General features: G+C 43.9%; 1 protein-coding gene across 2 annotated transcripts in view; it reads right to left on the reverse strand.

The window, feature by feature from the left end:
- RFFL (ring finger and FYVE like domain containing E3 ubiquitin protein ligase) overlaps positions 1 to 12,641 on the reverse strand; it is a 70,769-nt gene extending 58,128 nt beyond the window's left edge. The window contains exon 1 of one of the 2 annotated variants that reach the window (XM_079904543.1): positions 11,648 to 12,641. In XM_079904543.1, the coding sequence (XP_079760669.1) occupies positions 11,648 to 11,837 (190 nt within the window). In that variant the 5' untranslated portion in view covers positions 11,838 to 12,641. The remainder of the gene's footprint in view (positions 1 to 11,647) is intronic. The other variant, XM_079904542.1, reaches the window with a different exon arrangement.
- Positions 12,642 to 15,944: the final 3,303 nt, after the last annotated feature.

Raw genomic sequence — 15,944 nt, forward strand, 5'->3', positions numbered from 1 at the left:
AGCCAAATGTGCTTTTGAGGGTGACTGGTTGATATATCAAATACAATTACAATTTTAAAACATGGAATAAACTATAAAACAATCCTTCAGGACTTCCCTGGTGGCGCAGTGGTTAAGAATCCGCCTGCCAAGGCAGGGGACACAGGTTCCATCCCTGGTCTGGGAAGATCCCATATGCTGCGAAGCAGCTAAGCCCGTGTGCTGCAACTACTGAGCCCATGCACCTACAGCCCATACTCCGCAACAAGAGAAGCCACCACAATGAGAAGCCCGGGCACCGTAAGGAAGAGTAGACCCCGCCTGCCACAACTAGAGAAAGCCCACACGCAGCAACAAAGACCTAATGCAGCCAAAAATTTAAAAGACAAAAAAAAAAAATCCTTCAGTGCTAATGGAATTAAAACTAGTAAAGGAATAACAAAGACTGCTAATAACATTCTAAAATCACCTTCCACACAAGGAGGCCCATGTATAAAAGGATAATTTTAAGCCCACGTTCTATGAAATAGAACCTATTTCTAAAGACTTACTCTGATAAGTAATCATAATTAGATGAGCTGATGGAGTGAGAGGCAGCTGGGGTCTGGTGGTTGGGAGCGGGTCTTTCCAGCCAGACTACTTGGGTTCAAACACTGTGTGGCCTTAGGCACATTTTCAACTTCTCTGTGCCACATTTCCTGATCTGCGGAACACAGATACTGGTGCCTACATTTCGCAGAATTGTTGGGAGGGGTTAAATGAGTTCATATAACAAAATCCTTGGCACACAAAAAGCACACAATAACTACCGATAATTTTTATACAGGTAAAATAGGGTATAAAGAGAAGTACCATAAGGTTATAATGACCAAAGTCCTCTGTAGCCTGGCACACATGCTATTCTACTGAACAGTACCTAAGAAAGCAAGGCCCAGTCTCATCACACAGCCTCCCCACCCCTCCCTACCCCAGTTAGACAGATGGAGTTTGGGGGCTTCCCTGGTGGCGCAGGACCAGGGCGCGAACCCGCGTCCCCTGCATTGGCAGGCGGATTCTGCATTGCAGAATCCGCCTGCCAATGCAGGGGACGCGGGTTCGCGCCCTGGTCTGGGAGGATCCCGCATGCCCGCGGAGCAACTGGGCCTGTGCACCACAACTACTGAGCCTGTGCTCTGGAGCCACGAGCCACAACTACTGAAGCCCGTGCTCCGCGGCGAGAGAGGCCACCGCAATAGGAAGCCTGCGCACCGCAACGAAGAGTAGCCCCTGCTCGCCTCAACTAGAGAGGGCCCACATGCAGCAACAAACACCCAACGCAGCCATAAATAAATAATTAATTTAAAAAAAAAAAAAGAAAGAAAGAAAGATGGAGTTTGTTCTAGAGATGCTTAAAGAAAAAAGGCTTGACTTTACCTAGACACCTCTCTCCCATTTCTAGGTTTCCCAACTATTCAGCAACAACCATAGACATTTTGGAATCAGAAACATAAATTGTGTCCAAAAGTGTTAAACAATGCTTGTCCAAAGGCCCCAATACAGCTAATAGTTTAGACAGCTGTGCTAGGAGCCATAGAAGCTGCATTTTCTAACTAGTATTGCTTCTGAACAATTGAAACTTTCTCCAGAGCAAAGTCCAGACACAGGAAGCAGTGTTCCCCGCAAACATCCAAACAGTTTCATTATTGTTTAACCACCAAAATAAAAATAACAGCTCCAATAATCTATCAAGTTTGACATTTCATCCAACCAAGCAATTAAACCAGGACACAATGCATGCATGGAGAGATTTTTTTTCCCCTGCTCCAAATCAACACTCATTTTGACATTATAGCCACACAAACTAGTAATGCTTGTTCCTAGATTACTTACAAAAGGCTTCTAAAAACCAAACACGCTGAAGTGTCTCAAAGAAACGGCACACCGTCAAATTTTATTTTGTCTCCCACCTTTAAGCATCTTTATTAACTGTAAGTAAAGTTACAGACCAAGTAGTTGGAAACTCCCTTCTAATATTTAGTCAAAGGAGGTAAATACCCTCCCGATACAGGCACAAAATGCAAGGTCTATCAATATATTCTTAAATATATTAAAGGTAAGTATCCTCACCTCATCCTCAAGTATTAAAATCGTGGTTCTGATCTAGCAAATCACCAACTGACAGAACTTCTCTCTCCAAGTAGGGAGTTCTCAGTTGGTTGCCTCAATTACAGGTAGCCTAAGGAAGAAAATCAAGGACCTTTGATATCAAGTTCCTAAGACGTCCTCAGAACCACCTATAATAGAACAATGCTATTCAAAGTGTGCAGTCGCACACCCTCCATGGACATCCATGTCAAGGTAAAAAAAAATTCATAGTAGGTATGAACTGTGCATCCAAGTGCATGACTTCCTGGTAATTCATTTTTCTTGTACTTTACAAAAATATTAGTTGGCAATAGACTGAAAAAGCACTTTACAAAGCTGGTCCTTCACCAGTTTCAGAAACACTAACTTTTTGTACAGTTGAATGCCAATTGTGTCACTTATTGTTCTGAAGGAATCAAAGCACCCTTGCCCTATCCTACAGCTTCTGATTTGAGGGCAATCAGAGAAACCAATAAGGAGGTACACCACGGTGTAACCTCATGAGAGTACCCAATTAGACTCAAAAGACCTCACTGCTGGTCTGCAAGATCCAACTATCTTGGAGACGCTGGGTGAATTGGAGACTTTTTACTTCCCTGTGCCTTGAATTCCTCCTCTGCAGAATAAAAGCAGCCCCCTAACATCAGCATTTCTCAATATTATCATTTTTTTTTAATGTGTGGTTCCTTCTGACAGTATTACTTTCTCCAAGTGTGGTCTGCAGATAAGCTACATCAGAATCCCCAGCTTCATTCCCAAACACCCAGATTCTATAGGTCTGGGCTAGCAACCAGGAAACTGCAGTTTTTTACAAGCACCCGGGAGACTCTGATACACATGAAAATTTGAGATCTACTGCAATAATAATCTTAGTAATGCCTCTAGGGATTAAAAAAAAGGTCACAATTTGTGTGTAAACCCCAATAAAGAAATTATTTTAGGTAAAAAGTCACATTTTTAAATTTTTTAAAGTATTTTTAAAATACTTAGTATTTTTAAATCAGTATTTTTAAATCAGTATATTAAATCAGTATATTAAAACTTAAAGAAAACATTTCAATATGCTTTTATAATATTAGTAATATGTAACAACAAATTTCAATTTTTCCCCATTTAAAAAAATGATGTTTGGTTGGGAAGACCAAATGTGTATTAAAATACATGTAAACATTTACATGCTATGGCATCAAGAACTGTTTTTTTTTTTTTAATTACTTTATTTATTTTTGGCTGCATTGGGTTTTCGTTGCTGCGCGTGGGCTTTCCCTAGTTGTGGCCAGCGGGGGCTACTCTTCGTTGCAGTGCACGGGCTTCTCATTGCGGTGGCTTCTCTTGTTGCGGAGCACCGGCTCTAGGCACGTGGGCTTCAGTAGTTGTGGCACACAGGCTCAGTAGTTGGGGCTCGTGGGCTCTAGATCGCAGGCTCAGTAGTTGCGGTGCACGGGCTTCGTTGCTTTGCAGCATGTGGGATCTTCCTGGACCAGGGCTTGAACCCATGTCCCCTGCATTGACAGGCGGATTCTTAACCACTGCGCCACCAGGGAAGTCCAAGAACTGCTTTCTTGACATGATATTCAGAACTCTTGAATTTTGTACCAGTCCCTCCCAAAGAAAACTAGTGGCTTATTTTTATCTTTGTACTGTTTCTGAAAAGAGTTGAGGAGAAAGATTTGAAGCGGCTATTTGTGAGCGTTTCCACAAATAACAGTGCAGGTGTGGACAGCCAGTATCTCAAACACCAAATTAGATGTAACTGTCAACATATTTTCACTTTTAATATTAGTTTTGGTAGTACAGAAGACATGGTGATATGCTACATTAAAAAGGTTAATCAAATAAATAAAATTTAGGAATCTGACGAAGATCATCTGGAGGTGAAACTGCAAAACTATCATATGTATGTCCCCCATTAATTGGTTGGTTCACTGTCACTATTCCTCAAGCAGCCGGTCTGCAACTATGTCAACAGTCCAAACAGTTGGGAAACACTGAACTAGATCAATGGGCGTGGGGGTGATGACTCAGAATCACCTGGAGTGCTGCGTCCAACCATATGGTGAGGGTGGTAGGGAAGGTGGAGTGCCCTCTGTCAAGCTCTCTGGGAACATTTGACCCCTTTCCCCACCAGCTCTGCAGCAAACACTGGCTAAGGTAAACTTCAGCTCTGACACAGAATGACTATGCAGGTACTTCCATCAGCATATGACAAATGACCAAGAATGGCACCTGAATCTAGTCATGCCCAAAAGGTAAAAAGAGAGGTAGACAGAAGTGAGAGAACCGGAAGGCCTAAGAATTTTCCACTGCGGACTGGGCAAGTCCTAGGCCCTGCAGCTATTCCTTCCTACCCCACACCCTGGCACAAAACTTTAACACCAAACTGCTCCTCTTCACCTCCATAAAATCCAAATTGCCCAAACCATGGCTACTGGTCTGCAAAATCAATTCCAAGACAATTCCGCCCTCTTCCTGAGAACCATCCTTTACTAAGGATTCCTCAAACCGGCTGAACTTCGGCTGACCCACTCCCTCTAAAGTCCTGGAAAACACTCCACCCTCTTTCCCCAAATCAGAACGCTCCTTTTGTCTAGGATTTTGGAATAAAGGCTCATGCTCTAGTGGATCTTCTTCCACGCCATGAAGATAATAATTGAGCATGATCAAGAGGAGGTATAATTCATTGGCTATGGACCCACTGACTCAAGACTTAGGAAAAGGTTGTAAAGTCAACAGAAGAAGATGAGGCATGGTTATTTCTCAAGCAGATATCTTAATCATTATGAAAGTTGAAAGGGGGTAGGGGGAATTCACAGAAATTGCTGGAGGGAAAACAAGCTTTCCTATAGCATAAAAGATATTGATTCCATCACATTCCATGCATGTGATCAGAAATAAGAGTGGAAAGATTTTTCCAAGTAAATGAAAAGGGTAAAACAAGGAGGGGCGGGGTGGGAGAGGAGGCTGCTCTATTTACTTAAGAAAAGCTTTTTTTCCAAGTCTTTTAACGTAACCCAGCAGTTTCAAATAAACAATGGTGCTGATTACTAACGAATTACATTACCACTCAGAGGCCAGCAGAGGCTCCAGTTGGCCTAACTTCCTGTAAATTTCAGGATGACTAGGCAGCATTTCTTCAAAGTGGATCAAGGCAGTTAAAATGTTTCAGCAAATCAGACTCTGGCTCCAAGCAGTCTGATTGGATCGGCTGTCCCTAGGAGACCTGACCACTCCACAACCCAGAGATAATGAAACATTAAAATTGCATATAATAATTATAATATAATTGCATATAATAATTATATGCAATTCTAGAAAAGGCGTGTGAATGTTAAACTAGGAGATGCAGGCTAAACCTATAGCATTGGAGGGGGCAGCTTTCAAAAGTCAAGTGACACTAACTCAACAAAAATTGTGTAAAGTTCAAATTCAGCACATGGGTGGTAGCTGCTGAAAAAGGCTGCTGAGAGAGCCAGAAGGTTTTGCTTATCTTTTTACAGGAGAGGACAATGGAGAAATTACCAGACCAAGGTCACTTTCCCTTAAAAAAAAAAAAAAAAGGTTAGCAGGCTTAAGGGAGATAAAAAAAAAAAACCTTCATAGGTCATAACTCCATGAAATCAGCAGCCTGGTGAGAATCTCTCCAAGAATCCTGTAAGAAATTAAGTGTGGATTAGAGTGATTAAGTGTAAAGTCTCCTTGAGAGTGACTTCTGTTCCTGAAGACTAGAGCCATTTCTGTGAAACGCATCATAGAAAAATTGTGAAGAGGATTTGCCAGGCATCACAGCCTTTCCACTTTCACATCAAGGTCTGCAAGCACTATGATCTAAAGAAGAACACAGCAGTGATTTGGGGAGGGAATTAAATAATACAGCTTATTTCAGAAAACCACTCCATTCTCTAGCCTTTGCAAAAGTTCTCATGCTCTCGTAATGGTAATATACTTAGGAGTTTCCAAAAATTACACACATTTCCTCAAAAGAGATATAGGAAAAAATATAATCACAGGGTAAAGGCCAAACACTGTCTCTTCTGAATGCTTCAACAGCCAATTATACATTGATTCTATAGAGAGAAAGAGACTATTACAGGAAAGTTAAGTAAGACATGTTAAAAAATGTACCCTCGGGCCTAAGTCTGTTCAACTGACAGTAAAATCACCCCCTCAAAAAAGCAGTTTTATGCAAAATCTAGTATTTTAATTTCCCAGCTTCCAAGAGAAATATATAAGGAGCAGAAATTAAACTAATTATGTCAGCAGCACAGTGAACAAAACTTTAATTGTATTTCACACTAGACATTTGCAGAACAATACAAAGGCCCTTAAGGGTAGAAACTTCTTTAGAATATAAATGATTCCCAATCAATATGACAAAAATTAGTCCATTTGGGCAATAAACAGATTCACGGTTTACATGGAAAAATTCAGCCAACATCCTAATTCAATATAAAAAATTAACGCAGAGTATAAGAAACAAATCTCTAAAATGGCTTTAAATCACTCCATGATTTACATATGTTGGATCATTAATAGGTCCTTTAAGCCAGTATTGTACTAATCAGCTTTTTTAGCATCCTGCCCACAAAAGAGCCTATTCATTTAGCTGGGAGACAGGTGTTAGCAACCAGCAACCTCTTTTAGCCTCGAGTTCCAGGGGCCTGGTCTGCGAATTACTACGGTCATGATTGTCAAGTCGAAAGGAAGGGCAGTTTAAAAGAGGGAAAGGGAGGAGAGAGGGAAAGAGAAACAAAAGAGCCCGAGAGGGGGGAAAGGAAGATGAGGAAAGAAAGGGCCGTCAGGTGCTACTTAGTGGGGCCACCCTCCAAGCCTGGTAGCCTGAGCTGAGCTCCCAGGCTACCGCGCAGATACTTGAGGCAGAATTTGGATAATGTCATTATTCCCGCAGACAGTAATTCTGGATATATGCCTACACTCCACTCATTCTAAAAAAATATTTTTTCCAGTGTCTATGACTCATTCCTCTTTCCCATATTCTCTAGTTCTTAACTTCAGTCCTCACTCTTTCATGCATTTTCTAAAAGAGCTGACCGAGTAGATATTCCTGGAAAGAGATAGAGAGAAGGCCAGATTTAGAAAGACATCTTAAGCCTACAGAATAAAAATCCTATGAGAAAGTGGGAGAAGAGAACGTTCACTGAGTTCCGTACAATGTACAAAGAAGAGATTTTCTCTCTTTTCGTCCACAGAACAATGCTACCAGGTATGATTTTCATCTTGCAGATGAAGAAAATGAAGCCCACAGAGGTTAAGTAACATGTCTAAAGTAGCACAGCCAGGTGGTGGAGGAGCTGGGACTCAAAACCAGGTTTGTCTATTTCCTAAATTGTTACACTTTTCCCAAGTTTAATTCGTTAACTAACATATTTAATGCCCTGATTCTGCTTTAACTCAGAGGGTTCTGTATTTCAGCAATTTTTTTCCATCCATGAACTCAGCAAAAGGCCTGTGACTAAATTTTATTGCCTATTAAGCATCCATTATTTCCAATAAGCGTTTCAGCTATGTAGAAATGAAACATCTGGCAGGTTGGCTTTATTTTAAAATCCTACATACAGAGAATTCCCAGGCAGCTCTCCTATCCAACACTGATCCGAACTAGACTTGACTACCCATTCAGACCTCCAGTGGTTTCCACATTATCATTCATTTGTCCACTCAGGAAATAAAGGAAGCTACTTTCGCCAACCCTCCCTCATGACTCCAGGCAGATAATACAGCAGAGGGGGCCTCTCTGTAAAGTAATTTACATAAAAGTTATAAAAGCTCTTTGCTATCTGTCATGACTAGGAAATGGGCTATTCTAGCAAATCAAACATCCTGAATAACATAATGATGCTTTTAAAGGGACTACCAATTTATAAATAATTTCAAAGCAATGCAACAGTGGCTCCTAAACCTGGCTGCAGATCAAAATCACTTGAGGAGCTTTTTGGAAGTAGATGCCCAGAGTGGTTTTTAAAATGTAGATTCTCGGCATTTCCCTGGTGGCCAAGTGGTTAAGAATCCGCCTGCCAATGCAGGGAACATGGGTTCGATCCCTGGTCCGGGAAGACCCCACATGCCGTGCAGCAACTAAGCCCGTGAGCCGCAACTACTGAGCCTGTGCTCTAGGGCCCGCAAGCCACAACTACTGCGCCCGCATGCCTAGAGCCCGTGCTCGGCAACAAGAGAAGCCACCGAAATGAGAAGACCGTGCACCGCAACGAAGAGTAGCCCCCGCTTACCGCAACTAGAGAAAGCCCGCACGCAGCAACGAAGACCCAATGCAGCCAAAAATAAATTAATTAACTAAAATAAAATAAAATGTGGATTCTCAGTCATCACTTACCCACTCAAAAAAAAAAAAAATCTCCAGGAGGTGGAACTGGGAAATCTGTATTTTTAAAGAACCTCAGTGACTCAGTTGGAAACTGCTAGGTACCTAATCTTTTAAGGAGTGGCTGGCTTTGGAGAACTTCTTGCAATAAAACTCACTAAAAAGACTAAAGCTGCACTGAATACAATGTGACCTTCTTTTTATGATTCAGGAGACTTCAGGATCTCCCAATGCCTCTGGTTCATCATTCACTACTAGTCACTAATCACTGTACTGGCAAAACCAGAAAGGAAGGAAAGGTTAAGAAGACTTCATATTGGTAAAAAGCTGGAAAAACCAGCTTTTGTTTTCCTATCAGATTTTTAAAGAGCTGGTTTCCCCCAGAAGAAACTCAGATTTTATGCTTGCCTCGAAAAAGGAAAATGTTTAAAAACAGGCAGATTCTCTTAACTGCTCCAATTCAGAACATTAACAGGCCCAAATGTGTCAAAAATGTGGAATATTCAACCTGAACTACATAAAGCAGAGAAACTTCATGACAGTCTTAACGAAGATAAATGAGGATAATGGGTTTAAGCTAAGAATGGCATCATAGGATTAGATAAAACCACTGTCCTGACCATGGCAACTGATAAATCCTGGAAACTGGGAGAGCTGAGGTCTTTCAACACATAAGGCCGATGATTCCTACCTATCTAGGATGGCTTTCATGTGAGATATAACAGGATATCCTATTAAGAGCCCAACTAGTTTTAGGATTTTAAAACTCCAAATAATATAGTCACAAAACAAGAAAGTGACCACACCACCTCCCTATTGAAGCAATGGGAAGTTGTGTGTTTGGATATGAAAAGACTGCCCTTCAAATAGCCAGAATCTTTCTTACATAAACATCAGTCACTACTACCAATAAACAGTAACCAAACAAAAATAATAACCAGTAACATTACCAAACAATAATGATGAGGCAGCTCGCCCCGTGAGACCTCAGCAGCAGCAATTTAAACTATGCATTCTCATTAAACTCTAAATTATAACTCAGCTCTGTATTGCAGGGGTTATGAGATTCAAGGTGCAGACGTTAAATCTTTCCTCCCAAAACATAAACACTATAGCCAGTACAAGTTTAATATAAAAGTCTCTAATCTACCTTTAAAACAACAGCAGTAATAAAGAATAAAAAACTATTTTAAGAATAAAAAATTAAGGTGGAATTAGTCCCGTTAACACTCCTTAGGTTTATGTAGGTGTTTTCAGAAAGTTCTAGGCACAACACTCTTACAGATGGGTGTGACTGTATTAAACATCACAATGGACATGTAATTAGGGAAGAAACTGTGCCCTTTTCTGTTATTGTTGCCATTTGTTTTGTCTTTTAAAATGCTGGTTACTGAATATGCTTTTCCCACTGCTATTTTAAGAGGCCTTAAAGAGGCATTCTTATTAGAGGGTGCTAAGCAGAGTTATTATCAACTGGCTTGGCCATGAGAAAGTTTTGAAAACAAATTAATTTCTAACCTCTTTGAGAACAGCTCTCTTTTAATGCAGGTCATTTTAGCAATTGGTTAAATTAAGTCAATTTAGAAGATTTACAATCCCCGATCCCAATGTAAACAGTTGGGATAACAGCTGTCTTCCTGATCAATATGAAAGTTTTTAGTGGGCTGATCTTCCAAACTAAATAGACATTAAAATGTGTGTGTGTGTCCTAGATTACATGGAAATTTGCTTCATGCACAATCAAGTTATCTATTAGCCCTGCCACATCAAGCTGCAACTGTCATATACAATTTTCAAACTTAAGAAAATAACACTTCTAAATAAACTGTAATTTATGACTTGTACTCTGAAGTCCAGAATTATTAGGAAATATGCCATGATGTTTCAGAAATGCTTGCCATCATCTATGTCCTTGAACGTGAAAAAGAATGCAATCAGGAAAAAACGATAAAGACGTTGTCAAACCTGAAATCCCGTGAACTAGCTCCCAACCCTAGAATTCTGTACACAAACTCAGCCCAGCACCATGTCCCCTGCCTACTCCCATTCCTAGAAAAAGGTTCCAATAAGTGGCAGCCTTGGCCACACTTCAGTAACTTGAACTGTTACCAGGAAAACCACAACTGCTCCCCAAACAGTTGCACCAACAGGGGTGACAGGAAGTCTCTGTCCTCCAAACCACCTGTAACAGGGATGGGCAAGGAACTTACTTTCTGAGAAGGCCACATGCACCTGGGGATGTTTGTTCATTACGTTAACAGTGGCCTTTAGCCAGGGTGCAAAGTGGCAGTTGTGGGTAAAGCCCTATTTCCAAGCTAACAATAATTCTTCCCTGGGGTAGACAGGGAGGAGCATGGTACACTCTTCCTTGATTACACAAGCAGCTTTTTCTCCTAGAACAAATGACAGACCAACAAAAAAGGAGAAAATATGCTGCTGTTTCTATCTTCTGCCAGCCTGAAATCAAGCTCTGAGCAGACGTCTGCGACGCTCTGGTTCCCCAGGTCTAGCATACTTCCCCAAGCCTAGTCAAATGTTTCATGGGCAGCCAGCTGCACAGAGGCCCCATGTCCCTCTCCGTCTTAGCCACTGGCGACCTCACACACATCACCTCAAATGAACAGAGGACAACTCCCAAAAGAGAGAACAGTGGACCCTGGGCGGGGCGGAGGTGGGGGGGAAAGGAAAACCACATCCCCAAACTTCTCCATCAAGCCTCCAAACTCCAGCCTCCACCTTCCTCCAGCACGCCCGCAGGGCTCCTGCACTAGGAAGCTGGGTCAAGCTAGTTCCTTAAAATGCAGACGCAGGCCGCCGCGTACCTGACTCGGTTTCCTATGCTGTAAAGCGGTATCTTTCCCCCCACGAGCCAACTGAACGTGCCGATCTGTAGGGCGTTTGGAAATATTTGAGAACACACGTCTCCCGTTACTGCCCCCACAGGTGAAATGCTTCCTTTGAGGGGACTTTTAATGGGACAGGTGCGAGCTACCTTGAATGCGCAGACTTCCAGCGAGGCAGGGCGTCCCCCATCCCCTGTAGGCAGGGAGAGTCTCAGGCCGCGCCCCGCACAGAGGAGGCGCCCCCGGACAACAGCCTGGCGAGACCCGAGGCCGAGCAGCGCCCCCGACTCCGGCCTCCCCCGGGACCCCACCCCAGGCCCGGCGCTCGCGGAGCCAAGCGCCGCCGCCGCCGCCTCCTCCTCACCTGCCGCGGCCGCCTGCCCCGCCCGCACCTGAGAGGGGAGGGGTGGGGAGGGGCCGGATCCGGGCCGCGGATGCCTCAGGCAGGGGGGCTGCGGGCTAAGCCGCGCCGGCGTCTCCGGGGCTGAGGGGCACCCGGGGGCGGTCGCGACATCCTCACAGCCGGCCCCAGGAAGTAGGCCCCCCCTACCCATCCCCGGCCTCCCGGCCCGGTCGCTCCCGCCCCTCGCGCGGCCCCGCTCCCGGCGCGGCCCCGCCCCCCCTCGGGAGCGCGCCTCCGCTCCTGCCGCTCCCGAGCCACCATAGAGACGGGGGAGCCGCGCGGCGGGCTAGAGCGCGGCCGCCGCGCGCGTCCCCTGGCGGAGCCCAGCCGCGGGAGGCGGAGACCTCCGAGTCTGAGACCGGGCCAGGCGTCGGTACCCTGGTGTGAGGGCGTCCGCGGCTCCTCGTTGCCTTGGTTACCGAACTCTGCACGAGGTGCTGAAGGGTCCAGATCCGTGGTGCAGATTGGTGACACTGAGCGAGTCCCATAACATCTCAGAACTCGTTTCAAAATAAAAGTTTAAAAGTTGCCTCACTTTCATATCCCATTGTTCCTCACAACAGTGGCTCTCAGCAGGTGATGGTCCCCAAAATTACCATGAAAGAAGCCCAGGCCCACCAGAGTTCACTAGCTTATTCAAAGTCCCATAGTTAGAAAGTATTAGAAGCCAGATCTGGAGGACATCAAAACCCACGTTTGTCCCATTCACTCAATGGCACCTCCCTCTCCAGCATTTCCCAGTCTAAGCCCCCAGAGTTAGCTAGTTTCACCTTAAGAAAGTGAGGAAACTGCTAAGAGGAAGGCCCTGGTAGAATGAAGATGATTGTGTGGAGGAGCCCACCCAGCCATTCATCAGCTAGCTGTGTACCTTTCAGCTACCTGTGTATCTTATTTCTGAAAGGTCTTTGTGACCTGTGATCAAGGCACATCATTCCCCACCCAGTCTCTTCTTCTCTTGATGTTAATTATTATCATAGAAAGTTAATAGGTCCAGAGCAAGGGATGGGGGGAGGCCCAGAGATGTCTTTTTGTAAGCTTAGTTCTTAAGCTGAGTGCTCAGTACTGAAAGGGAGTGCACTTAAGCCACTGATTGGCCTAATAATTGGTGTCAGAATTCATGATATCCTTGTGGATTTTTTCTGGGCCCTCTGGTATATATTACAGCTAAATCATTGGAACGCTGCTAAATAATGTGCATGTCGCTAAAGCGAGGAGGGCTCAGAGCTGCATTTACCCACACTCCTCCTTTCTCCACCTTTAGTATTATCACCATCACTGTTTTTCACCTTTATCGTGCCCTTCCACAGAGGCACTCAATAATGTACCCATTGTGCAAGTAATCTGAAATCCTTTTCCACAAGCAATAGTATTTAGCACTAATAAAACACTAGTTTGTCTACCAAGTGACGTATTTATAGGAGCTGTTTACGTTGATGTATTTTTATTATTTCTACTCATTTGCTAAGTACTTTCCAATACATATTTATGAAGCACATGCCTTTCCCCAAACAGCAGTGAAAAAATAAATCATATTATTTCTTTTATTAGTAGCAGCGTGGCTTGTAAGTCCTAGAGCCCTGATTTTTGTTACTTTTGGCAAGAGCATGAAAAATTAATGGTGACTGAGTACCTACTATGTGTCAGACTCTGTGAAAGGCACTTTACGTAAATTATCTGTTTAATTCCCCTGAGGCATATATTTTACCAATAAGGAAAAGGTAATTCCCCTGCAACATACATTTTACCAACAAGACAAAGACATTACCTTGTCCAAGTAATTCAGCCAGAAAGGACCCATCAGGGCTTTGAACCTAGATTTTCCCGATTCCAAAATCCCAAATCATCATTCTACTTCACCAGCTCTTAAATTCTCCGGACCTAATAAATTTTGCAAAATATAAAGTATTCCTTTCGGAGAGAGGTTGTATAGGTTAACCCAGAATGGAACAGGAAGTGATAAACGGACACAGGGTGCTAACCCCAATTTTTCTATCGGAGGTTATTCTCTGAGGGAATTATTCCCTAAGAAATCAGTGGTAGGGTGTTTCAATACATGGCTGGGGAAGTATTTGGTGTTTTACATAAGCTATATGACCCTAAAGCAATTCTATGCAATAGGTATTATTTTCCCCATTTCCCAGTGGCTGAAACTAAGGCTTAAAGAAGCTAATTCATCCAATGACATACAGTAAGTGTCAGAGCTAAGACCAAGTTAGATGAGATGAAAATCTTGCTCCTTGACTTTGTACACTTTTCAGCATACGCCCATTGTCTTCTGGAAAAACCCAGGCTTATATTGAGACTATTACAGCCAGAAACTAAAGAGGCAGCAAAGAGCTAGGATTGAAAGCCTACTCATGGATTCAAGCTTGTGCAGCAGCTGAAGTGCACTTGTACAGCTCTGGGATGCATGGACCTTCCACTGGCTGGGAGAGAGAATTCTACACATGTCAAATGGAATGGCCAGTACCTGGCCTCCCTCTCCAGGATAGATAGGAAACACAGTGAGGTCCTTACCTTCATAAAAGGTAACTACAGGGAACCTACAGCATCTTACTTAATGATAAAATACTGGAAACAGGGCTTCCCTGGTGGCACAGTGGTTGAGAGTCCGCCTGCCGATACAGGGGGCACGGGTTCGTGTCCCGGTCCGGGAAGATCCCACATGCCGCAGAGCAGCTGGGCCCGTGAACCATGGCCGCTGAGCCTGCGCGTCCGGAGCCTGTGCTCCGCAACGGGAGAGGCCGCAGCAGTGAGAGGCCCGCGTACCGCAAAAAAAAAAAAAAAAAAAAAAAAAAAAAATATATATATATATATATACTGGAAACAGCTCACTAAAATCAGGAACAAGACAAGGAGGATGGCTATTGTTGCTTCTATTCAACTTAGCACCGGAAGTTACTCTAGCCAGTGAAATAAGAGAGGAAAACATGAGAGAAACATCTTTTTGAGGGTAAGCTTGGATGAATAATCTACCTAGCTCTAATTTAAGCTCCAAGCATCACAGAGCCTTCTCCAATGCCCATCCCCAGCAACTGGACAGTTTTAACTCTCCCCAGTGCAACTCCATGCCAGAGCACAGTAAAACCTAGTTGGGATGTGCATCTAAATCCCTTACCTCCTGGGACATCCCCCCCACCCCGCCCCGGTCCAGTGGTTAAGACTCCGCACTTCCCCTGCAGGGGGACGCAGGTTTGATCCCTGGTCGGGGAACTAAGATGCTGCATGCTGTGCCAAAAAATAAAATAAAATAAATCACTTACCTCCTGCTGGCTCCCATCTCAGGCACACATAGGCCCTGTTGTTTTTGATTCAGCTTTATTTTCCCCCAAACCTCGGTTCACCTTATTACCAACAATATCTCCCTTCTTTGAGTGTTTGTCATTCTCTCCTAACTTCCCTACGGGAAATCGGAAAGAGCTGAGAAAGTAGATCTCTGATCCAGCTTTTACGGTGAACAAAGATAAAAAGAGGTTGGGATGGGTAGCCTTGGTTGCTATCGGGGCAAAATACAAAGAGAAATTTAATTGAAACATTCACATAGTCACAGCCGAAGGCAGCATAAGGATGGAAAGAAGTAGGGTTTGGAATCAGACAGATTCAAGTTTGCATTCTGGTGCTGCTCACTTATTAGCTTTATGTCCATAACCTCACTGAACTCCCATTTACTGTCTGGAAGATGGAAGGCTTTCTGAAGGTCTAAACGAGATGGGGACAAAGGGCCTAAGCACATGTGAGCCTTGATACACTTGCCTCCTGGACTTTGGCAGATACTAGTGGTTGCCCACCCAACGTCCAACTCCTCCACGCACACTCCCTCCTTTCTAGTAGCATCCCCATTTTCTTTTTTTTTTTAAATAAATTTATTCATTTTTATTTTTGGCTGCGTTGGGTCTTCATTGCTGTGCGCAGGCTTTCTCTAGCTGCAGCAAGCAGGGGCTACTCTTCGTTGCGGTGAGCAGGCTTCTCACTGCGGTGGCTTCTCTTGTCACGGAGCACGGGCTCTAGGCGCACAGGCTCAGTAGTTGTGGCTCGTGGGCCCTAGAGCACAGGCTCAGTCGTTGTGGCGCACAGGCTTTGTTGCTCAGTGGCATGTGGGATCTTCCCGGACCAGGGCTTGAACCCGTGTCCCCTGCATTGGCAGGCGGATTCTTAAGCACTGTGTCATCAGGGAAGCCCAGAATGACTGCTTTGATGAGAACGAGCTTAAAGACAAAACCAACACAAAAGGAGAGCAGAGCAGAAAGATGGAAAGGGC

The sequence above is a fragment of the Stenella coeruleoalba genome, assembly GCF_951394435.1.
Source record: "Stenella coeruleoalba genome assembly, chromosome: 19".
Classification (NCBI taxonomy): domain Eukaryota; kingdom Metazoa; phylum Chordata; class Mammalia; order Artiodactyla; family Delphinidae; genus Stenella; species Stenella coeruleoalba.